General features: G+C 43.3%; 1 protein-coding gene across 1 annotated transcript in view; it reads left to right on the forward strand.

Moving 5' to 3' along the window:
• IDH2 (isocitrate dehydrogenase (NADP(+)) 2) overlaps positions 1-12987 on the forward strand; it is a 286718-nt gene extending 273731 nt beyond the window's left edge. Inside the window, exon 11 of the mRNA XM_044078288.1 lies at positions 12542-12987. Within this exon, the coding sequence (XP_043934223.1) occupies positions 12542-12629 (88 nt within the window). The 3' untranslated portion in view covers positions 12630-12987. The remainder of the gene's footprint in view (positions 1-12541) is intronic.
• The last annotated feature ends 7055 nt before the right edge of the window (positions 12988-20042 follow it).

Consider the following 20042-nt stretch of genomic DNA (forward strand, 5'->3'; position numbering starts at 1 on the left):
AACATTGGCATTCTATCCAAAAAAATTTTTAGCCTTTCCCAAGAAGGGCTTCTGGCATCTGGGGCAAAAACACTGAGAGAAAATGGGGCGTCAAGCTGATGCTTTTATACCCGAAGACCAACAGAGATGGCCGTCGGGTGAAAGTCGACATCAGCCCGAAGCCGGACCCGGACTTTGGAATCCGGCCGACTGAAGGGCTGCCTGATCGATTAGGACAACCCAGCTGTTATGACTGCAGATGCTATCCAGTTCGGACATCTACATTTTATGGTAGAGGTACAAACTGTACTTTTCTGGACCTACCCCAGCATGGAGACTCTGGCCCATCCCACCCACATCTTGGAGGTGGTAGATGTTGTTTACCAAGAATCCAGCCTTACCTGTAGTTTCATTTTTTCTCTCCAGAGTTCGGACAGTAAGATCACAAGTGAAAAATATAGATGTTCTTTGTTTCTCACTGCTGCAGTCATCACCATTGGGTTACCATGCTGTGGTAGCCCCCAGTCAGTCCGAATACCAGAGTCAAGGTTTTGTGTGTTAGCTGCTGTCGCTTGCTGGGTGGCGTCAGGTCATCTAAACTATAAAGGAGAGCAGGTGACGCCATTACCTCAGTCTTTCTTGCCGTGGAGCCCATACCAGAAGCAGTTCACAACAGTGCCAGTCAGCTGTTTCCAGTTTTTGAACTTTAGCTGAAAACGTCTAAAGCTAAGTACCCCGTTGGGAATCCTTCCTTTTTCTTGCACTAACCAATGCCCAAAAAAGTCAATAAGTGTCTTGCCTGTTGAAAGCAAATACCACACAGAGACTTCCATTCATTCTTACTGCGTCACTTGCTTAGGCCCATATCACGACATACCCCGCTGTCTGTTCTATTTCCTCTTAAATGCAAGAACTATTCATCGTATAGCACCGTTTATAGCCAGTTATGTTTGTCTTCTGCCTCTGACTTCCGATATGGCATCCATCAGTCAGCAGCCACAGATCTTGAGACAGACCGCACAAGGGCAAGCCTTCCGACGACTCCACTGCTAAATGGGTCGTCAGTTAATTCAGTGAGGCGCTTTCGCAGCCCCTGTTGCCAGACTCAATTTCTTCGCAGGCCTCTACTGAGACCCTTTTGGAGTCCTGTATGCCACAGATGTCTGCATCGCCTATCTAGCCTTCAGCTGTCTCGCCCTCAGTTGGGTCTGGAGCTGCTAAGCAGGCACCGGCTTCGAGGATACCACTCGCACTTCGGATTTCACTTCAAGGCCTTCACCCTGTCTTCAAACGAACACACAGACGGTGCAGAGGGATACCCTTCAGGCCAGACTTGGACCCACTCCAAAGCAAACAGTCAAAAGTCTCCATTCCACTACTCCTCCCGCTCCTCAAACTAGAATGCTTAAAATGGCGGAGGATCTCATTACTTTCATTCAGGGTAATCAGGCCACTCCAGCCAAAAGGAGAAGGGATCCTTCTCCAGACATATCTGATTTAGACTCAGAGGGATCTGACGCCTCTGTTTTTGAAGAGGAAAATCCTCTTACTGCCTATGAAGACTCAGATGCAGAAGAATCTTTTCCTTCTGTGTCACCTCCAGAGGACTTTTCCTTTGGGGAAACCCTCCACACCCTCAGGGAGCACTTCCAATGGGAATTGGCGGATTTCCCTCAATCCAAGAAAAGGCCAAGTTTCTGGACCTATCCCAGCATAGGCCTCTAGCCATCCCACCCATCTTGGAGGTGGTAGATGTTGTTTACCAAGAATCCAGCCTTACCCCTGACACCTTTCCACCTGCCCCCAGAAAACCTGACCGGGACTTCAGGGTACCTGACTTACATAAATTCCTCTACAGAAATCCTATAGCAGAACCAGAAGTGATTACTCCGGGACCTAAGGAGTTAAGGCTACCTCAGCAAAGAATCCAGGACCCTAGACAGATGGGGTAAAAAGTATATATCTCTGCAACTTTTAACTATAAGGGCTCTCAACTGTCAGTTCCATATGTTAAAATATCAACAGCACACTTTGGAACTTTTGAAACAGAAAATTTCTGCTTTACCATATTTTGCCAATAATAGAGATGGCAGAATTACTGCACTCTTCATCTCAGGTGGCAAAGCACTCCTTGCACTGTGGGTTTGATGCCCTAGAAGCTTCAAGCAGGGCAGCAGTGACAGGATCGGTTATCAGAAGACATGCATGGTTGAAGGAGCAGCCTCTCCCTGATCATATCAAAGCTAAGATCATGGATTCACCTCTTGACAAAGACCACTTGTTCAGACAAAAAACCGAAGACGTACTCAAAAAGATGGAAGACGAAACAAAATCGATGCAGACTGGTAAAGATTTCCTTCAAGTACAACCCCCTAAGTTCAGCAAAAATTTTCCCTCTAAACACTGGTCCTTTCCTACACCAATTGGGCAGGCCAAGACAAAACCCATAGGGACAGACCCACCAAGGCTCAAACTCAGGGCCAGCAAAAAACTAAACAGTAGCCTCCTCTAACTCTAGAGTAGGGCGTTCAAAAACAACCTTGTATGCTAGAGACCCTCAATGACTACCTTTCCCATCTCTGCTTGCCTCCACCATACCAAAAGCTAGGCAGAAGGCTAGCTCTCTGCAGAGAAAATTGGAACTTTATAACAAAAGATCAATGGGTCTTAAAAATCATTGCACAGGGGTACAAATTCAATTTCCAAGAACTACCCCCTCCCAAGAGGGTACCCAGATCTACCTCCAAACCAGTGGGCAGAAGCACTAAAACAAGTGAAAAACCTAATAGCCCTAAGGGCAGTAGAACCTGTGCCTCCAGAACAAGTTGCAAAAGGATTATATTCCGGACTATTTCTTGTTCCCAGGAAAGAGGGAACTTGGCGTCCCATCCTGGACCTATCCTTTCTCAGTACTTTCCTGGTAATCCCAAAATTCAAAATGCTTACCTTACAACAGCTTCTACCTATGCCGCCAAACTAAGCTAGGATGGTCACCTTAGGCCTAAAGGATGCTTACCTGCACATCCCAATAAGGGAATCCTGCAGAAAATTCCTGCGCTTCAGATCAAATCTGCTTTGCCATTTGGCTTATCTACTGCTCCCAGGGTATTCACCAAATGTCTAGCTCCTGCCATTGCCTTTTGACCGTACAGATTTACCCTTACCTGGACAACTGTCACATCCAGACAGACTGCAAGGAACTGCTCCTGCAGCGTTCCTCTCATTTGTAAAAACCCTACTCACCTCCCTGGCGTTCACTATCAACGAAAGGAAATCAAAAACAGACACCTACCAGGAAAATCTTATTTCTGGGAGCCTTATTGGACACAAAATAGCAAATGGCTTTTTTGTTCCCAGAAAAACAGTTTCCTACCAAAATACTTTCACTACTCTGGCCTCCCAAACCCAGCCTTCTGCCAGGAAATTCCTGCAAACTGTAGGGTACATGCTCCCATGCATCCTCCTGGTACCTCTGGTCAGACTACACATGAGTAAAATTCAGTGGTACATCAATTGTCAACACACTCAACCTCTGCACAATTCTCTGCCTGTGATCCCTTGCATAAAATTGGCGTTCCTCTGGTGGGCCCAGGCCTGTGCTCTGAAAAAGCGACTTCTATTCTCCCTCCGTCCATCAGACCAGACCATAACTACAGATGCCTCGGATATAGCCTGGGCCACCCACCTGGAAGGCAGATGCGCCCAAGGTCTCTGGGACGCTCAGATACTACCCTTGCACGTCAACCAAAAGGAAATGATAGCAGTGCAAAACTCTCTTGCATCCTTTAAATCCTATCTCAAATCGGGGGGTTCTTCTCATAAAAACAAAACTCCACAGTCATGTAGTACATCAACAAACGGGGAGGGACTTTATCTTACCCCCTGTGCAGACTAGCCATGAACCTGTGGCTAGCAGCCTCATCCATGGGACTACATCTTATTTATATTTATTTTACATTTGTTGACCGGGCTAGTCTAACTGGATACATGTCCATTTTCAGTAGAGGCCAGGGGAGAAAAGCTCCAAACTTTAAACTAAATGTACAGAAAAAAGAGCAATAAGACTGCTTAAACTAAAACATATAAATTATGCTAATACATTAATGCTATGGGCTATCGTAGTAAAAAAAAAAAAAAAACTAACATCAAAGCAGTAAAGGTATATGACATTTAAGATAACAATGCAATATTTACAGTAGGCTAACATAGTAGAATGTAGTATTAAGAGAAGAAAAAGGTGTATGAAGGGTAGGGCATATAATAGTTTTAGAAGCTCATCAGAGGTGTATAGGTCAATATATGATTTGCAAAAAAGTATGGAGGAGATGGAAGATTCCTTATCATACCTGTTAGGAAAAGACATAGTTAGGATACATACAAGTAGATACTGGGAGTGGCAAGAGCTGGAATAGGTTTCAGTAATGAACCAAGGAAAGATTAGTAAGAAAGGAGTACTATGTTAAATAGGTGAAGGTTTTATCATCCTAATAGGAGGATGGGGGAAGGGAAATGATAAAAATATGGTTAGTGTTAGTCAGGGTTAGTACATGGGCATAGCCACTGTGCTTTGAGGAGTAATTTTAGTTGGTGCTTGAAAAGTGGTAGTGATGAGAGCAATCTTATATCTTATACATCTTATAGCCCAATACCTACCGGGCATCAACAACACCCTAGCAGACCACTTAAGCAGAAACCTGCTGGACCCACACAAATGGCAAATCCACAGAAACCTTTTTCTGCAAATTACCCACACATGGGGGACCCCCAGGTGGACCTCTTTGCCTCTCATTTAAATCACCAAGTACAGAAATTCTGCACTAGGGTGTAGCATCACCTGGCCTGGAAGGTCAATGAGCTGACCTTCCTTGGAGAATACCCTCTTGTGTGTACATTCCCACCTCTTCCTCCCATTCCAAAAGTATTAAGATAAGGAAGGAAAAACCAAAAGCTATACTCATTGCCCCAGATTGGCCCAGGCAGCATTTGTTCCCACTGCTGCGCAGCCTATCTCTCGAGCCCCCCTGGCAGTTACCTCTGATACCTCACCTTCTATCCTGGGGGGGGGGGTGCTGCACCCAGACCTTCAAACACTCAAAGTCTCAGCATGGCTTATTTTACCATGACCAACAAGGAATCTATGCCAAGCAAGCAAGTCCTTGACATCATCACAGAAGCCAGAAAACCCAGCACCAGAAAATCTTACACTGGAAAATGGAAAAGATTCTGCTCCTGGAGCCAGTCCAAGGGGGCAGACATTCATCTGCCCTCCATTCCTCTTATTCTAGGTTATCTGGATGAGCTTCTTAATAAAGTTCTCTCCTTCTCCTCCATAAAGATCCATGCCTCTGCCATCTCGGCACACTTTGATACAGAACAGCCACTGTTCTCCCACCCTCTTATCAAACAATTCCTTAGAGGAGCCTCTAATATTAGGCCTCCCAGAAGACAGTCCACCCCAGCCTGGGATCTGAACTATGTTTTAGAAAAGCTTACTCTGACCCCCTTCGAGCCTGCAGCATCCACAGAATTAAAGTACCTCTCTTGGAAGACTGCCTTTCTCCTGGCTATCACTTAAGCTAGGAGAGTGTCAGAGCTTCAAGCTTTAATGGCCATTGAGCCATTTATCTTCCATGCAGACAGGGTCTCCCTGAGGACCAACCCCCTCCTTCATGCCAAAGGTGGTTTTGAATGTTGCCCTCAACCAGGCCATCCACCTTCTTCCCTAACCCTCAGAACAAGGGGGAAAAGATACTGTATTCTTTGGATTTTATCTGGATCATACAAAGACATTCAGGAAAACTGACCAGCTCTTGGTCAGCTTTAAACCAGGGGCACAGAGGAAACCAATATCCAAACAGACCATTTCCAAATGGATAGCACTCTGCATCCAGTTTTGCTACTTGCATGGAAAACCTTCCCTAGGACCATCGGAACCCATTCCACTAGGGCAACCTCTACTTCCGCAACATTCCTTAGAGGGGTAACCACCAAGGACATCCTGGAAGCTGCCACATGGACTTCAGACCACGCCTTCACCAAGCATTACCGTCTGAATCTATTCTCAAAAGCTAGGGCTGGATTTGCCTCTGCAATTCTGCAGGGCATGCTCTCCCAATCTTAAGTTTCTATCAACCTTCCACCCTTCTACTCAGCTTTGGGACTCTTCTAATGGTGATGACTACAGCAGTGAGAAGTAACATAGTACAGTTGTGTACACTTACCATAAATGTAGATGTTAGTGTTCTTACTGCTGCAGTCCTGCTTCCCTCCCTCCTTCCCCCTGATATCTGCTGTCCTTAGAGAGACGCATATTTCTGTGGGGGTCTTTCACCCCAGAACTACTAATAATTATTAAAATTTGACTTTTTTGGTTGGTTAAGGCAAGAAAAACTGAGGTAATGGGCGTCACCTGTTCTCATTTATAGCTCGGGACGACCTGACGTCACACAGCAAGTGACAGCAGCCAACGCACAAAACCTTGACTCTGGTATTCGGACCGGCTGAGGGCTACCACAGCATGAATAACCCAATTGTGATGACTGCAGCAGTGAGAACACTCTTAACATCTACATTTATGGTAAGTGTACACAGCTGTACTTTTGCAATACTACAATTTTAGGCCCACTTGGTCCTTCAGGCTTTGGGATCAATGCCAGTAGCAATAGCATTACTACCCTTAGCCAGATTTCATATGAAAATCCTTCCATGGGTGCTGGCCTCACAGTGGTCACTACTTCATCTTCCTTTATCTGCTCCGATATGAATCACCAATGTATGCAAGAGAGATCTAATGTGGTGGATTCAGTCAGAAGTTCTGCAAGACTATTTATTTGTCCCCTCTCAGCCCAAAGCCATTGTGACCACAGATGCTTCCCAGCTGGGGTGGGGGAGCATTACCTGGGAAAGACAGTCCAACGCGCACAGTCTCTTGAAGAGGCCAATTTGCATGTCAGTGTTCTAGAGCTGACCAGTGCTTTTAGCATTGCAAGCCTTTTAGAATGCTCTCCCTTCAGGAACAATTGTGATTTAGACATGTCACTGGTTTGTACATCTGCAAACGAAGAGGGACCAGATCTTAATCTCTGTGTCAAGAAGTGCTGAGAGGTTGGCAGTGCATATTCTGGGGAAGTCCAGCATGTTAGACAAACTGAGCAGTTACATCCTACCACCTCATGAGTGGTCCCTCAACAGTAACGTGGCGGGATTGATTTTCTGACAGTTGGGCCAGCCTTTCTGCAATCTCTTTTCATCTCCCCTCAGCAAGTGCAGCAGCTATATTGCTCTAATCCCTCCACAGACGGACTCAGAGAGGGATGCTGTTCCCCATGATTGGCCCTCCTGCCTACTTTATGCTTATCCCCCAATTCCTTTGATCCCAGAGTTTCTACAGAGAGCTGCCATGTTAAAGAGCAAAGTCATCCTCATTGCACCTTATTGGCCATAACAGATTTGGTTCCCCCGCCTGTGGCCTCATTTAATTTATCAGCCCTGGATTTTGGACCCAAGTCCAGATCTGCTGTCTCACCCGACAGGCATGATACATCTGGACCTTCACAAAATTGGTTTCTCCATTTCCAGTAATAGCCAGACAACCTATGCTCTCATCGCCTGCCTGCCAGATTTTATCATCTTCCCTTAAACCATCTTCAAGGAAACTTTATTCTAGTAAATGAAAACTATTTGTACACTGGGCACTTCAAAGTCATGTGGAACCCTTTTCAGCCCCAATTCATAGTATTTGAATTCTTGACCCTACATTTTAATCAAGGAGCCAGTTCTTCAACAGTTAAGGTTCAGTTGGCAGCAATTTCTAATTTCTATATTTGATTTGATGATTCCTCACTTCTCATACTTTATATAACCTTTTTGGAAAACTTTGTTTTTGGTGACCATTAGACAAGTTTCCGAAATTCAAGCCTTATCTGTGAAGCCCCCTATCTAATTTTTCGTAAAGATAGTCACATTACGAACTAATGCATCTTTTTTTGCCCAAAATAGTACTAGTCCAATATTAACCAGTTCATCAATTTACCAGTTTTCTTTCCAAATTATTCAAACGAGGGTGAATATTTATTACATTTATTGGATGTTATAGGCAACTGCATTCCTGTTTACATAGAACAAAGAACATCAGAACCACAGACCAGTTATTTAATTTGCTGATGTGACACTGGGTAAACCAGTATCCAAAGTCACTCTAGCCAGATGGCTTACTGGCTGCATCTCTTGTGTACTACAAATTGGATATCCCTTTACCAAAGCAAATATATGCTCATTCAGCCAGGTCCATAGCAACTTCCTCAGTTTTTCATTCGAGAGCTTCCATGGATGAAATGTGTGCAGCAGCAACTTGGACTTCCCTCCATACCTTTATCACTCATTACAAACTGGATTTGGTATCCAGAGGTAGAGCGTCATTTGGCTCCGTGGTGCTTATGATTATCCTTCCTTGAGTCCACCCTGGGATTTAGGTAGCTGGGGACTCTGCCCAGTCAGTTGAGGACAGAATGAAATTGACAACATCAGGTAAAGAAGTTAAGTACTCACCATAACGTTCCATCTGTGTTGCCCGTTTTCATTCTTCCTCAACTCCCCACCCACCAACCCCCATCTTTATGGTTTTCTGGAAGAGAGTGGATATAAAAATTTTGTATACTCCAAGTATGATAAACCTCCAGATATAGACTTGTCTAGCCTTTTTCTGTGTTAACATTTATGACTATTTGTATAAAAATTAGTTGTTTATGCTAGCAGACAGGATCTGAGGTAATTGGGGTTTGTGTATTCTGGGTAAGGGAGAAGCTCGAGAGTTCTCCGTTACCAAGAGCTTTGGCAACGGCCGAGTTGGATCCAATGGTTCGGATCCGAACCCATCAGTTGAGGAAGAATGAAAATGGACAACACAGATGGAACGTTAGGGTGAGAACATAACTTATTTTTCATGACTAAGAACCTGGTGGCATCAGGCAGTTGTAAAGAGAAGTCCTCTGGATCTAACTCTGTGCCTAGCTCCAGAAAGGAGTTTTTGGGAGGATGACATAATAGGGGTGGGAGGATGACATAATGGTTAAGGTGTTTACCTTAAAGACACAAGGTGCGGGGTTTGATTCTTACATGGGGTAATTGGCTAGGTTTCAAGTGGCCCAAAAGGGCAGTTAGCCTAGTACTAATCTATGAACCTATGAACCTCTACTTTTCCTAGAGAAGAAATGGTGTTACCTAAATGCTCCATTTAGGTTGTGTCTCTTCAAATTTAATATCACCAAACATTATACCATCTACATCTAAAGACTGTGTCCTGATTTTGGTGAGGAAAAAAGAGCTTGATGAATGTGAAGGATACAAATGCAATTTGTCCATCATCGTAGTGGTTGAGATGAGTATAGTAGAGCCTTCTCAGTACAGACTGAACACACACACAAGCACATACAGTCTGAGATCTGCAGCCTTATCGGTTATACAATTTGCTAGATTCTTTGCTACCATTAGTCATCTAGAAGACAGGATTACTCATGGCACTGTTCCTCTACCCCAACTTTTTGGTGGTGTATTAACTTTCATCGGCACTGACTGGTGCCTTTTTGCCTGGGCTGGGGATAGTTATCAGTATTACCAGAGTCATCCTTTACCCCATACTGTAACTCACTATTTCATCCTGGGACCAGTAAATGATAAAGGTGCTTGAATAAGTTTGAAAAGTGAGAGTTAGTGACTGATATTTTGTGGGTGGGAGGCAGCCTGACGCACACAGCCACACACACTATGGGTGTTACTGCATTGGGAAAAGTTAAACACTCAAGCTGGGTTTACAAATGCTGCGGTTTGACACGTGTAGAAGTTTTGAATAATTGGTTAGGCATTTGTTGAATCAGGCAGCTGCAGTACAGATGGGGCTGATAAGTAACTCTGATGATGATCTGTGTGGATGAAAATTTTCTGTGATCAGTTGTCAGGCTGGATGAGTAATAGTAGATAAAGGGAGAAATAGAGACGGCTTGTAATATTGTTGAAATCTTTCATCTTTTCTTTCTTGAACAGGAATTGCACCTGTTTTGTGGTTGGGTAAATGTATGTGCTTAGGGGCAGGGCATATTTTTGAATTGTGGTGCATGAAGTTACTGTATATTGCCACATAAGGTTTGCATGCCATCGAGTAAGGGAGCTTTAGAGAGAAAATGAACTGGGACAGTAGAGAGGATAACCCAGTCAGACAGAGGGTTCCTTCTTATTTTTGGTGGGGCTTTCCTTGCCTCTTTCATCTTGGTGTTGCAGGTACTTTGACTTTCATCAGTATTAGGTGCCCCAGTGGGGCTGCTTTTTGGAGATGAGAGCCCCAACATTTCTAGGTATAAACTGCAGTGCTTATAGAAAAACTCATTGTACTTCACAGCATTTTTGCAAGAATCTTCACACCTCCAACCCCCCATGTGCTTCTAGGTTCATTAGACTAATGACCACCAGGGCCTTTGAAAGCCTTGTGCATTCCATCCCAGTTGTGTACCTATGTATCTTGAGAGTGTATTAGGAGGGGTTATGTCAGGAAGTTTTTAGAGGTTATAGGGGGGGGTATGTTTGGGCATTACTGTCTACCAAAGACATTGAGAGCCAGACCCAGGGTTTATTTTCAGTTTCCTATCCATTGGTTAAGGTTTTCTTTAAATGAGTTCCGGATGGGCTCTGCTTCACATGAATGGGGAGCCTGTTCCAGGAAAATGGGATCATCTGAGACGCACATCTGTCTCACTAGCATGTCTTATTGATATAAGCAAAATTTAAATCCATGGATCTAGTGGTTCTGATTCTGTTCGTTTTACGGATGTGCCAAGTCCATCAAAGCTGACTCAGAGGTTACCTTGTATGCCAGGCATAGATCACCTCTGAGTAACCTGTGGCGACACAGTGGTAGGCAGGGGGGGTTTAAAGTGATCTGTATAGGACAAAGTATTTATACCCTGGATTCTCCTAGTAAGGGACCTTTGTGGGCATTCCAACTGTTGCACATGTGTAAACTGGTACATGCCATGATGAAGGGGCATTTTACTCGATAGGTCTAATAAGGACCAAATAAAGTGGCACTATGACATCCTTTACCTGGATGGCAAGCCGTTACTTTTAAGTTGGGCAGCATAGAATGATTTTCTTACAACCTTGGCCACATGTTGGGTCAACGGCATGATTACTGTGTACATATGTTCCCAGATCTAGGACTACCAGGTCAACTCTTAAGGATGTCTTATTGATGAAGTAATTAGCATGGGTAGCAGTTTTCCCAAAAAGGCACTATAATGCATTTCTCGGCATTGAGTTTTTGTCCATTAGACACCGCCTCTACGTCTTTGCCTCTATATTGCAAGATAGCTCTTCATTGGAGTATTGGGAATACTCAGATACTGCAACCTTTGGCTTTGTATATACCCATCCTTCATACTTGTAGTTCCATATGCAGCTCCCTTTCCCATTTACCCTACCAAACTTTTAGAATTGTCCCTAAATCAGTCCATCCCTATCCACATTTAATTTTCAGGGCAGAATTTGGAGGAGAAATGACCCTACAAATTCTTGGTGTATGTCATGGTCTCTAATTTTACCTGAAGAGGGTGCATGACACAGTTTTTCACTGTCTCTGGGTAGAGTGAGCTTGGATTTGGCCAAGCGAACATTGTTTGGATAAATTGCTGACTGCACCTTTTTTGTCATCCATCAACTCATTGCTTCTCTGCCCAATGTACGGTAACTGGGACTGAAGCAACCGGCACTCCCAAGCAACCAGCAGTTTTGATTGGCTCATATACTGGTATATGAGACCATCAAAAATCAGAAAGTGGCTCTCGAGCAACTTGAAACTACACGGCATCTACCAATTCCCACGAGTGCCGGTTAAGTGAGCTTTTCCTGTACTTGGCATGCATTTTTGCTTCTGGTGACTTTTTCACAAATAGGTTCTTAATGAGCCAGGCAGCTAGCCACCAGTGCATAACTTTACCAAGTATTTTTGCTTGGATTGTGACTTTAGGTTTCAAGGCGTTATTTGGCACTTGGGTGTCAGTACTTCAGGTTACCTGTATTTGACTGTTGGAGTATTTTTAATATATGGATTCCTTGGGGTTCTTCCCATCTGTTCATCTCAGAATAAAATACAAGTATTCTCCATATATGATCTTTATAGCTGTATTAATTTGGGGGGCATGTGTTTGAACGTACCTTCCTATATTAATGCATGATGTTGCAGTATGTTCCTTCAGGAAACACATAGGCCTTAGAGTACCATTTTGAATGTCAACTGATAATACTTGTCTCTCAGTTTAATGGATTTGAGCTGCATCATGAATTTTTCTTGTACTCATGCTAATCAGAAGTTGTACTTTAGGCTGGTTCTGTATTTTGGATAAACCTGATATACAGCAAACCATGTGACTTGGGGTAAGATTTATTATTTCAAAATATGAAACACAGGTATTGGAATTTGCAAAGCACTTTGTGAATGAGAGTGCAAAAACGGATGACTGTGCAATACAATGTTTTTGCTAACTAAATTAAACTTCAAACTTTTTTTTTCCTTCAGTGTTAAATTGAACGAGCATTATGTTAATACAACGGACTTCCTTGATGCCATCAAAAACAACTTGGACAAAGCACTGGGAAAGAAATGAACTTTGGAAAACTTGGACATAGTTGGTTAATTTAAGAAAGCTAATCACTAAGAGGACTCCGGAGAATCTGTACAAGTGAATGTCATTTTAAAGTTCTAGCATTAGACCTACCAGAAATGAACTTCATGTCATTTTTAATATTCCCCTTGTACTGGGTTTATTTTTTTAGAGATGCTACTCCTTTTCATTTTGTCTCTGGATGTTGTACAGTTGGAGTTGACTTGACGGTTTCCATGTTTAGTGTACAAATGTGAAAAGATGATGTACCTAATTTATACTCCAATGGAGTTGACACAAGCAAAAAATGATCTTCATGACTATTGAAGATACTTTGGGGCAATAAATAATCTACGAGCTATCTGCTGTTGTGTGAGCTGTTTTTGAGTTATAATAATGTAACTTTGCTTCAGAAATGCATTTTTTTGTTAGATCTTTTCTTTAAAATGTCAAGTTTAATACTGAGAATTAAGGCTGTGCGATGCTACTGAGTATCATCCTGTAGTCTTTTAAGTTTCCATTTGCCTACTGCAAAACTCTTAGCAAGTCAGCTGTTTTTTCCAGATTACTCCTAAAAAAGAAACATCTGGTCTCAGTTGGTTTACCTAATTATATTAAAATAAAATGTAAAAGTGGTGCTGAGGAAGCTTTTTAAATGTGTGTGTTTACTGTTAGGTGTAAAGCTACGAGCTGTTAACCTGCTTCCTGTAGTTTGTTGTTTGAGTCCATCAACCTCAGTTTGTCTGATGTTCTTCGTCTCCCATTGCTGCAGTCCTTACATATGGGTAGTCCGCTGTCCACAATCGGCCCGAATACCAAAGGGCTAAAACCGGCGTCGGTCATCGGCGCCCGAGACTGACGTCAGTACGTGCCAGTACAAATGCGCATGACCGACGCCATATCCTCAGTCTTTCTTGCCGCGTGGTCCTACGCAGAAGCAGCGTTTGCAAGTGCCGTTCGGCGTTCTGGAATTGTCGGTTTTCGAGTTTCAGACCGGAGACCAAGTTGGGCTAAGTACCCCGTTGGGGACACTTTTGTCTTTTTCTTGCCTCAGTATTGACGGATGTCAGAAAAAGTTAATAACTGTATTTCTTGTGGGAAACAGATTCCTCATAGGGATTACCATTCACTCTGTATTCCTTGTTTAGGGCCAGAGCACGACGTTGTTGGGTGTCGCTTTTGTGCTACTTTTAATAAGCGTACTATTAAACGTCGGTTGGACTGTGCTAGGCTTGTGTTTGGTAAACGTTGTAATTACAACATGCCGTCGGATTCTCCGGCGCCTGGTTCTTCTAAGAAACGCAAAGAGAAGTCTTTGCGGTCCAAACAGGATGAGTCGTCCGCTCCGGACGCCGGTTCTGTAGAACCACCGACTACTTCAGCGGCTCCTTCTGAAAGTTTACCTGAGTCTCAAGGGGAGCCTTTGTTGCTACAGGAAGTGGCTTCTCCTGTGTTAGGCCAGGCTGAGGGTGCTTCTCAGATGTCGGTGGTTCCCTCCCCTCATAGGGTAGTTAGGCCTCCTCCTTCTCAAAGCAAAAGCCATTCTAAGTCTAAGTCTGCCCCTGCTGGTGCTAGTCCCCAGGGTCCAGCTCCTAGGAAGCACATGTTAAAGATGGCTGAAGATTTGATTACTTTAATTAGGGGTTCTATGCCCCCCCCTGAGAAGAGGCCCAGGGTAGAGACAGAGTTGGAGGGTTTGGTTCAGTCTTCCTATGAGTCAGATTCCTCTGTGGAAGAACTTCAGGATTTCCCTCCCTATTCTGATTCGGAGGCTGAGGACACTACTCCCTCTGCGTCCCCTCCAGAAGATTTTTCTTTCTCCGAGACCTTGAATTCCATGAGGGAACATTTCAAATGGGAAGGCCAGGATTATTCTGATTCTCGTAAAAGGCTAAGAGAATTCTTGTTTTTGCCTCAGCATAGGCCCTTGGCTATTCCCCCTGTACTGGATGTTGTTCAGGATGTATTTTCTGAGGCTGCCCTTAACCCAGATTCTCTGCCTCCTGCCCCGGTTAAACCAGATAGATACTACAGGGTTCCGGAAGCTCACAAGTACTTATATAAGAGTCCTAGGGCTGATCCAGAAACTATTTCTCAAGGCCCCAAAGGTGTTAGGGCTTCTGTGGTTAAGAATCCAGTTCCTCTGGACAAGGATGCTAGGGCCCTGGATAGGTGGGGTAAAAAACTGTATACCTCTTCGACTTTGGCTATGAGAGCTTTAAATTGTCAGTTTCATATGCTCAGGTATCAAAATTATTTGCTGGGCCAATTGAAATGTAAAGTAGATGCGTTAGCTGAAGGTATTGAATGTAAGGAGCTTCAGGATTTAGTGCATGCTTCAGACCAGGTTGGTAAGCATTCTTTGCAGTGTGGTTTTGATGCTTTGCAAGCTTCCTCCAGGGTGGCTGCTACTAGTTCAGTTCGCAGGCATGCCTGGCTTAAAGATCAGACCTTGTCAGAGCATGTTAAGGCTCGAATTTTGGATGCTCCTCTGCAATCTGATGTTCTTTTTGGCCCTCCAGTAGAATCAGTTTTGAAAAAAATGGAGGAAAAAGCTAAGTCTATGCAGGCAGTTAAGGACTTTTTACAGGTTCAGCCCCCTAAGTTCAGTAGGAATTGGCCTGCTAAGGGATGGTCTTTCCCCTCTTCGGATTTTCAATCTAGGGGCAGGTCGAGGCGAGGTAGAGGTAGGGCTTCCTCTCAGGGCCCTGTTACTTCTAGGACTTTGAGTTCTTCTACCCCTTCTGCTGGGAGGGCAGGGGTCAGTCCTTTCGGAAACAGACCCAATGACCTGTGTCTTCAGCTGCCGGACTCTGCTTTGCTGGCAGCTCCTCTAGGAGGAAAACTGGGACTTTTCAAAAGGAATTGGCATTTGGTTACCCAAGACAAATGGGTATTGGACATAATAAATCGAGGCTACAAATTTTATTTTCACACATTCCCTCCTTTCAAAGGTATGCCGGATGTGCCTCATCAGCAAAGACTGGAAGCACAGGCACAAATTTCTTCTCTGCTTCAGTTGGGAGCAATACAGGAAGTACCTTCTGCAGAAAGAGGCACAGGGTTTTATTCCCGTCTTTTCTTAGTGCCAAAGAAAGGAAATACTTGGAGACCAATTCTGGATTTGTCCATTCTAAACACCTTTCTGGAAATTCCAAAATTCAAGATGTTAACACTGCAACAGCTGTTACCTATGCTGGGCAGAAATCACTGGATGGTGACTCTGGATCTCAAAGAGGCCTATTTTCACATTCCTATCAGGCCCAGTTGCAGGAAATTCTGAGATTTCGGAATGGGAATTTGCATTATCAGTTCTCTGCATTGCCCTTTGGCTTGTCTACTGCGCCCAGGGTATTCACAAAAGTCCTGGCTCCAGTAATAGCTTTTCTCAGACTAAAAGGAATTCAAATTTATCCTTATCTGGACGACTGTTTGATTCTGGCTCAAGGCAAGCACGAACTTCTTCAACATCTGCAGTATGTAATGACAGTTTTAAGATGCCTAGGGTATTCTGTGAACGAAAAAAAAGTCCAGTCTAGTACCCTCACAAGAGATGTGTTTTCTGGGTGTAAGACTGAATACAGCTGCTCAGATGGCATTTCTTACCCCGGACAAGCAAAGAAATCTTCACCTATACTTCCAACAGCTATCAGTAATGTCCAGGCTAACTGCAAGGACAGTCCTTCAAGCCTTGGGGTTCATGGCATCTTGCATTCTAGTACTTCCCAATGTCAAACTGCATATGAGGAACTACAATGGTATCTCAAAAGCGTTTGGACTCAACACAGCCACGATTTGGACACTGTCATTCGGATTCTACCTTGCATTCAGAAAGAATTTGTGTGGTGGGCTCAGGAATGTCACCTAAACAAGGGACTCTCTGTGACCCAACCAGAGGCAAGTCAGATATTAACGACAGACGCCTCGGAGTCAGCCTGGGGAGCTCATTTCAAAGGAAAATGGATTCAAGACCTTTGGCCCCCAGAGCTACTTCACTTGCATATCAACATGAAAGAGATGCTGGCAGTTCAATTTGCTTTGGAAGCATTCAAGGACCTACTTCAACCAGGACTGGTGTTGATTCGAACAGACAACACAGCTGTCATGTGGTACATCAACAAGCAGGGGGGAACTCATTCTTACCCCCTTTGCAGACAAGCAATGCTGTTATGGGAAACTGCTTTAAATCTGCACATCACTCTTCGAGCACAGTTTCTGCCAGGAGCACAAAATTCTTTAGCGGATGTTCTGAGCAGACAGATTGTGGATCCTCACGAATGGAAGTTGGACCCTCCGGTATTTCGTCAGTTGACCATGGCTTGGGGAATTCCAGACATAGATCTGTTCGCTTCTCCTCTGAATTTCCAACTGCCTCTGTTTTGCACAAGGCTGTTTCATCCAAAAGCCTGGAAAATAGATGCACTATCCTTCAGTTGGAGCAACCTTCACGTGTATGCTTTTCCTCCTTTGCCTCTTCTTCCAAAGGTACTGTTGAAAGTCAGGAGGGACAAACCTTGCATGATCCTTATAGCACCGGATTGGCCTAGTCAGCATTGGTACCCTCTGTTGAGGAGCTTAATTCATGGGACACCTTGGCCATTACCACAGATTCCTCACTTATTGTCTCAGGAAAACAATCATTTTCTCAATGTCAGGGTGCAATCCCTACACCTGACAGCCTGGCGCATTCTGTTTTAAAGGAGGAGGGCCTTCAGCTCCCTCAACAAGTTTTGGATGTTATTTTGGAAGCCAGGCGACCTAGTACTCGAAAGGTTTATGCTGATAAATGGAAGAGATTTTTTTCTTTGGGGTTCAGCTAAAGGCTTTGATGTCAAATTGCCTAATTTGAGTTGTACATTGCAATATTTGACTGTTTTATTGGACAAGGGTTTGTCCTTCTCTTCTGTAAAAGTGCATGCTGCAGCTATTTCTGCTCACTATGATTGTGACCCTCCCTTGTTTTCACATCCATTGGTTAAACAGTTTCTTAGAGGGGCAAAGAATATAAGACCCCCACGAAGAGCTCCTACTCCTGCCTGGGATCTTAATTTTGTTTTGGAAAAGCTGACTCTGTCTCCTTTTGAACCTGCAGCTACGGCTGAATTGAAGTTGTTGTCTTGGAAGACTGCTTTTTTGTTGGCTGTTACTTCTGCTAGAAGGGTATCTGAATTACAGGCCCTCATGGCAGTGGAACCTTTTCTGATTTTTCATAAGGACAGAGTTTCCTTACGTACTAATCCTACTTTTATGCCTAAAGTGATTTCTAATGTGGCATTGAACCAATCTATACATTTGCCTACTTTTTATGCTAACCCCCAAAATAAAGGGGAAAAGGTGTTTCATTCTTTGGATGTACATAGGCAGTTAAGGTATTATTTGAGCAGAACCAAAGAGTTCAGAAAATCTCAGCAATTATTTGTTTCTTTTGCTTTGTCTTCACAAGGGAAAGCTGTCTCGAAACAAACTATTTCCAAGTGGATTGGCCATTGTATTGCTTTTTGTTACTCTCATCATGGAAAGGATGTTCCAGTTGGGATCAGGCCTCATTCTACTAGGGCTACGGCCACCTCTATGGCCTTTTTGAGAGGGGTAGCTACTAAAGACATTCTAGAGGCAGCTACTTGGAGTTCTGTACATACCTTTACAAAGCATTATCATTTACCTCTTTATTCTAGGTCTAGGGCTGGGTTTGCCACTGCAATCTTACAGGGCATATTAGCAGCTCCTAATGCTATTTAGTTAGCCAGCCTCCCTTTTTTCCGTTGCTCTGGGATTCTACCCATATGTAAGGACTGCAGCAATGGGAGACGAAGAACATAGTACAGTTTTGTACCTACCATAAATGTAGATGTTCGAGGATCTCCATTGCTGCAGTCCAATTTTCCCTCCCTCCTTCCCCCTTTTATTTTTTTAGGTTGGGTTTTGGGTGGTGTTTTTTGCATTCTGACGTCTGAGGCAAGAAAGACTGAGGATATGGCGTCGGTCATGCGCATTTGTACTGGCACGTACTGACGTCCGTCTCGGGCGCCGATGACCGACGCCGGTTCTAGCCCTTTGGTATTCGGGCCGATTGTGGACAGCGGACTTACCCATATGTAAGGACTGCAGCAATGGAGATCCTCGAACATCTACATTTATGGTAGGTACAAAACTGTACTTTCTGCAACTCCAAGCAATTCACTTAATCAGATAGTGTTCTAGACAAATAGGAGTTGGGCTAGGATTCTCCTATGGTCTCCTGAACTGCATGCCTAGTAACTACCTGTGAAATTATAGCACGTGCATGTGTGTAATTTATAGATAAGATATAGATTTTATCTATCTATATTATATAATATAATATTTTATATATATATATATATATATATATATATATATATATATATATATATAGATAGATGTATCTAATCTATATGTATAGAGCGAGAGAGGAAAGGTGGTGTATTGCTTTAATATTGCTTAACTGTATTTCCCATTACAACAAACCAATGCCAAAATTCAATTCAGCGGAGCTTCTTATTACTCTGCTAAAGATAAACAAATATGTATTACTTTCCTTTACATCCCTCCTGGTGACAACGGCTAAGCTGAAAGAAGTTCTCCATTGGATATCCATAACAATTCCACAAGAAAAAATTACTAGATGTTGTCAGTGCCAGTTGGTTGGACATGACCTAACTCCCCTGCAGCCAGCATGAACTCTTACAGTTTCACATGACTAATTAATAGTCCCGTACATTATAGCAGGTATCATACCCTAGTAAATTCACCACCACAGATACGTCAGACTGTCTGTGTCACCATCTCCCAATTTAAACAACCAGACATCTCACACATCCACTTAAAAACAACATGCAGCCTGTCCAAGTTTAACCCAGAAATATTCATTACTACCCTACCATCTATTAATTGGAACATCCTAAACATCCCTTTCCTTACATGATGATTTAAATTCAATACCACTTTCTGAAATAGCCATGTAACTCCTAGAAGGAAGACACTAAAAGCAAGTAATGGAATATGGCTACCCAAAAATTGGAATGCTAATGCAGTATGGCGAAAAAGTGTGGAAAGAATGGCAAATACATAAAACCGCGCAATATCTCAAACTTTAGAATGAATTGCAACTGTACTAAAAAGCTAATAAATGAAGACAAAAAGACTGTACTGTAACAGGCAGAACAATAGTAAGCAAAACCCTAAAAGGTTCTGGTTAGTCATTAAAGAAATCTTACATCCTGGCCAAAAATTCAACCCTAACCCCTCTCCCAATAACTCAACACTCAAAACTTCAATAGAATTAACTCTTATTTTATAGATAATATAGTGTTCTTAACCAAGAATTCCCCAGCCATCTGTTCCTAACCCTGCCAAATAGCCACAGATCGCCGTATTCACTTTCACCTTCAAATCTGT

This window comes from Protopterus annectens, chromosome 7.part0 (genome assembly GCF_019279795.1).
Source record: "Protopterus annectens isolate FY-2018-M chromosome 7.part0, PAN1.0, whole genome shotgun sequence".
Taxonomy (NCBI): domain Eukaryota; kingdom Metazoa; phylum Chordata; order Ceratodontiformes; family Protopteridae; genus Protopterus; species Protopterus annectens.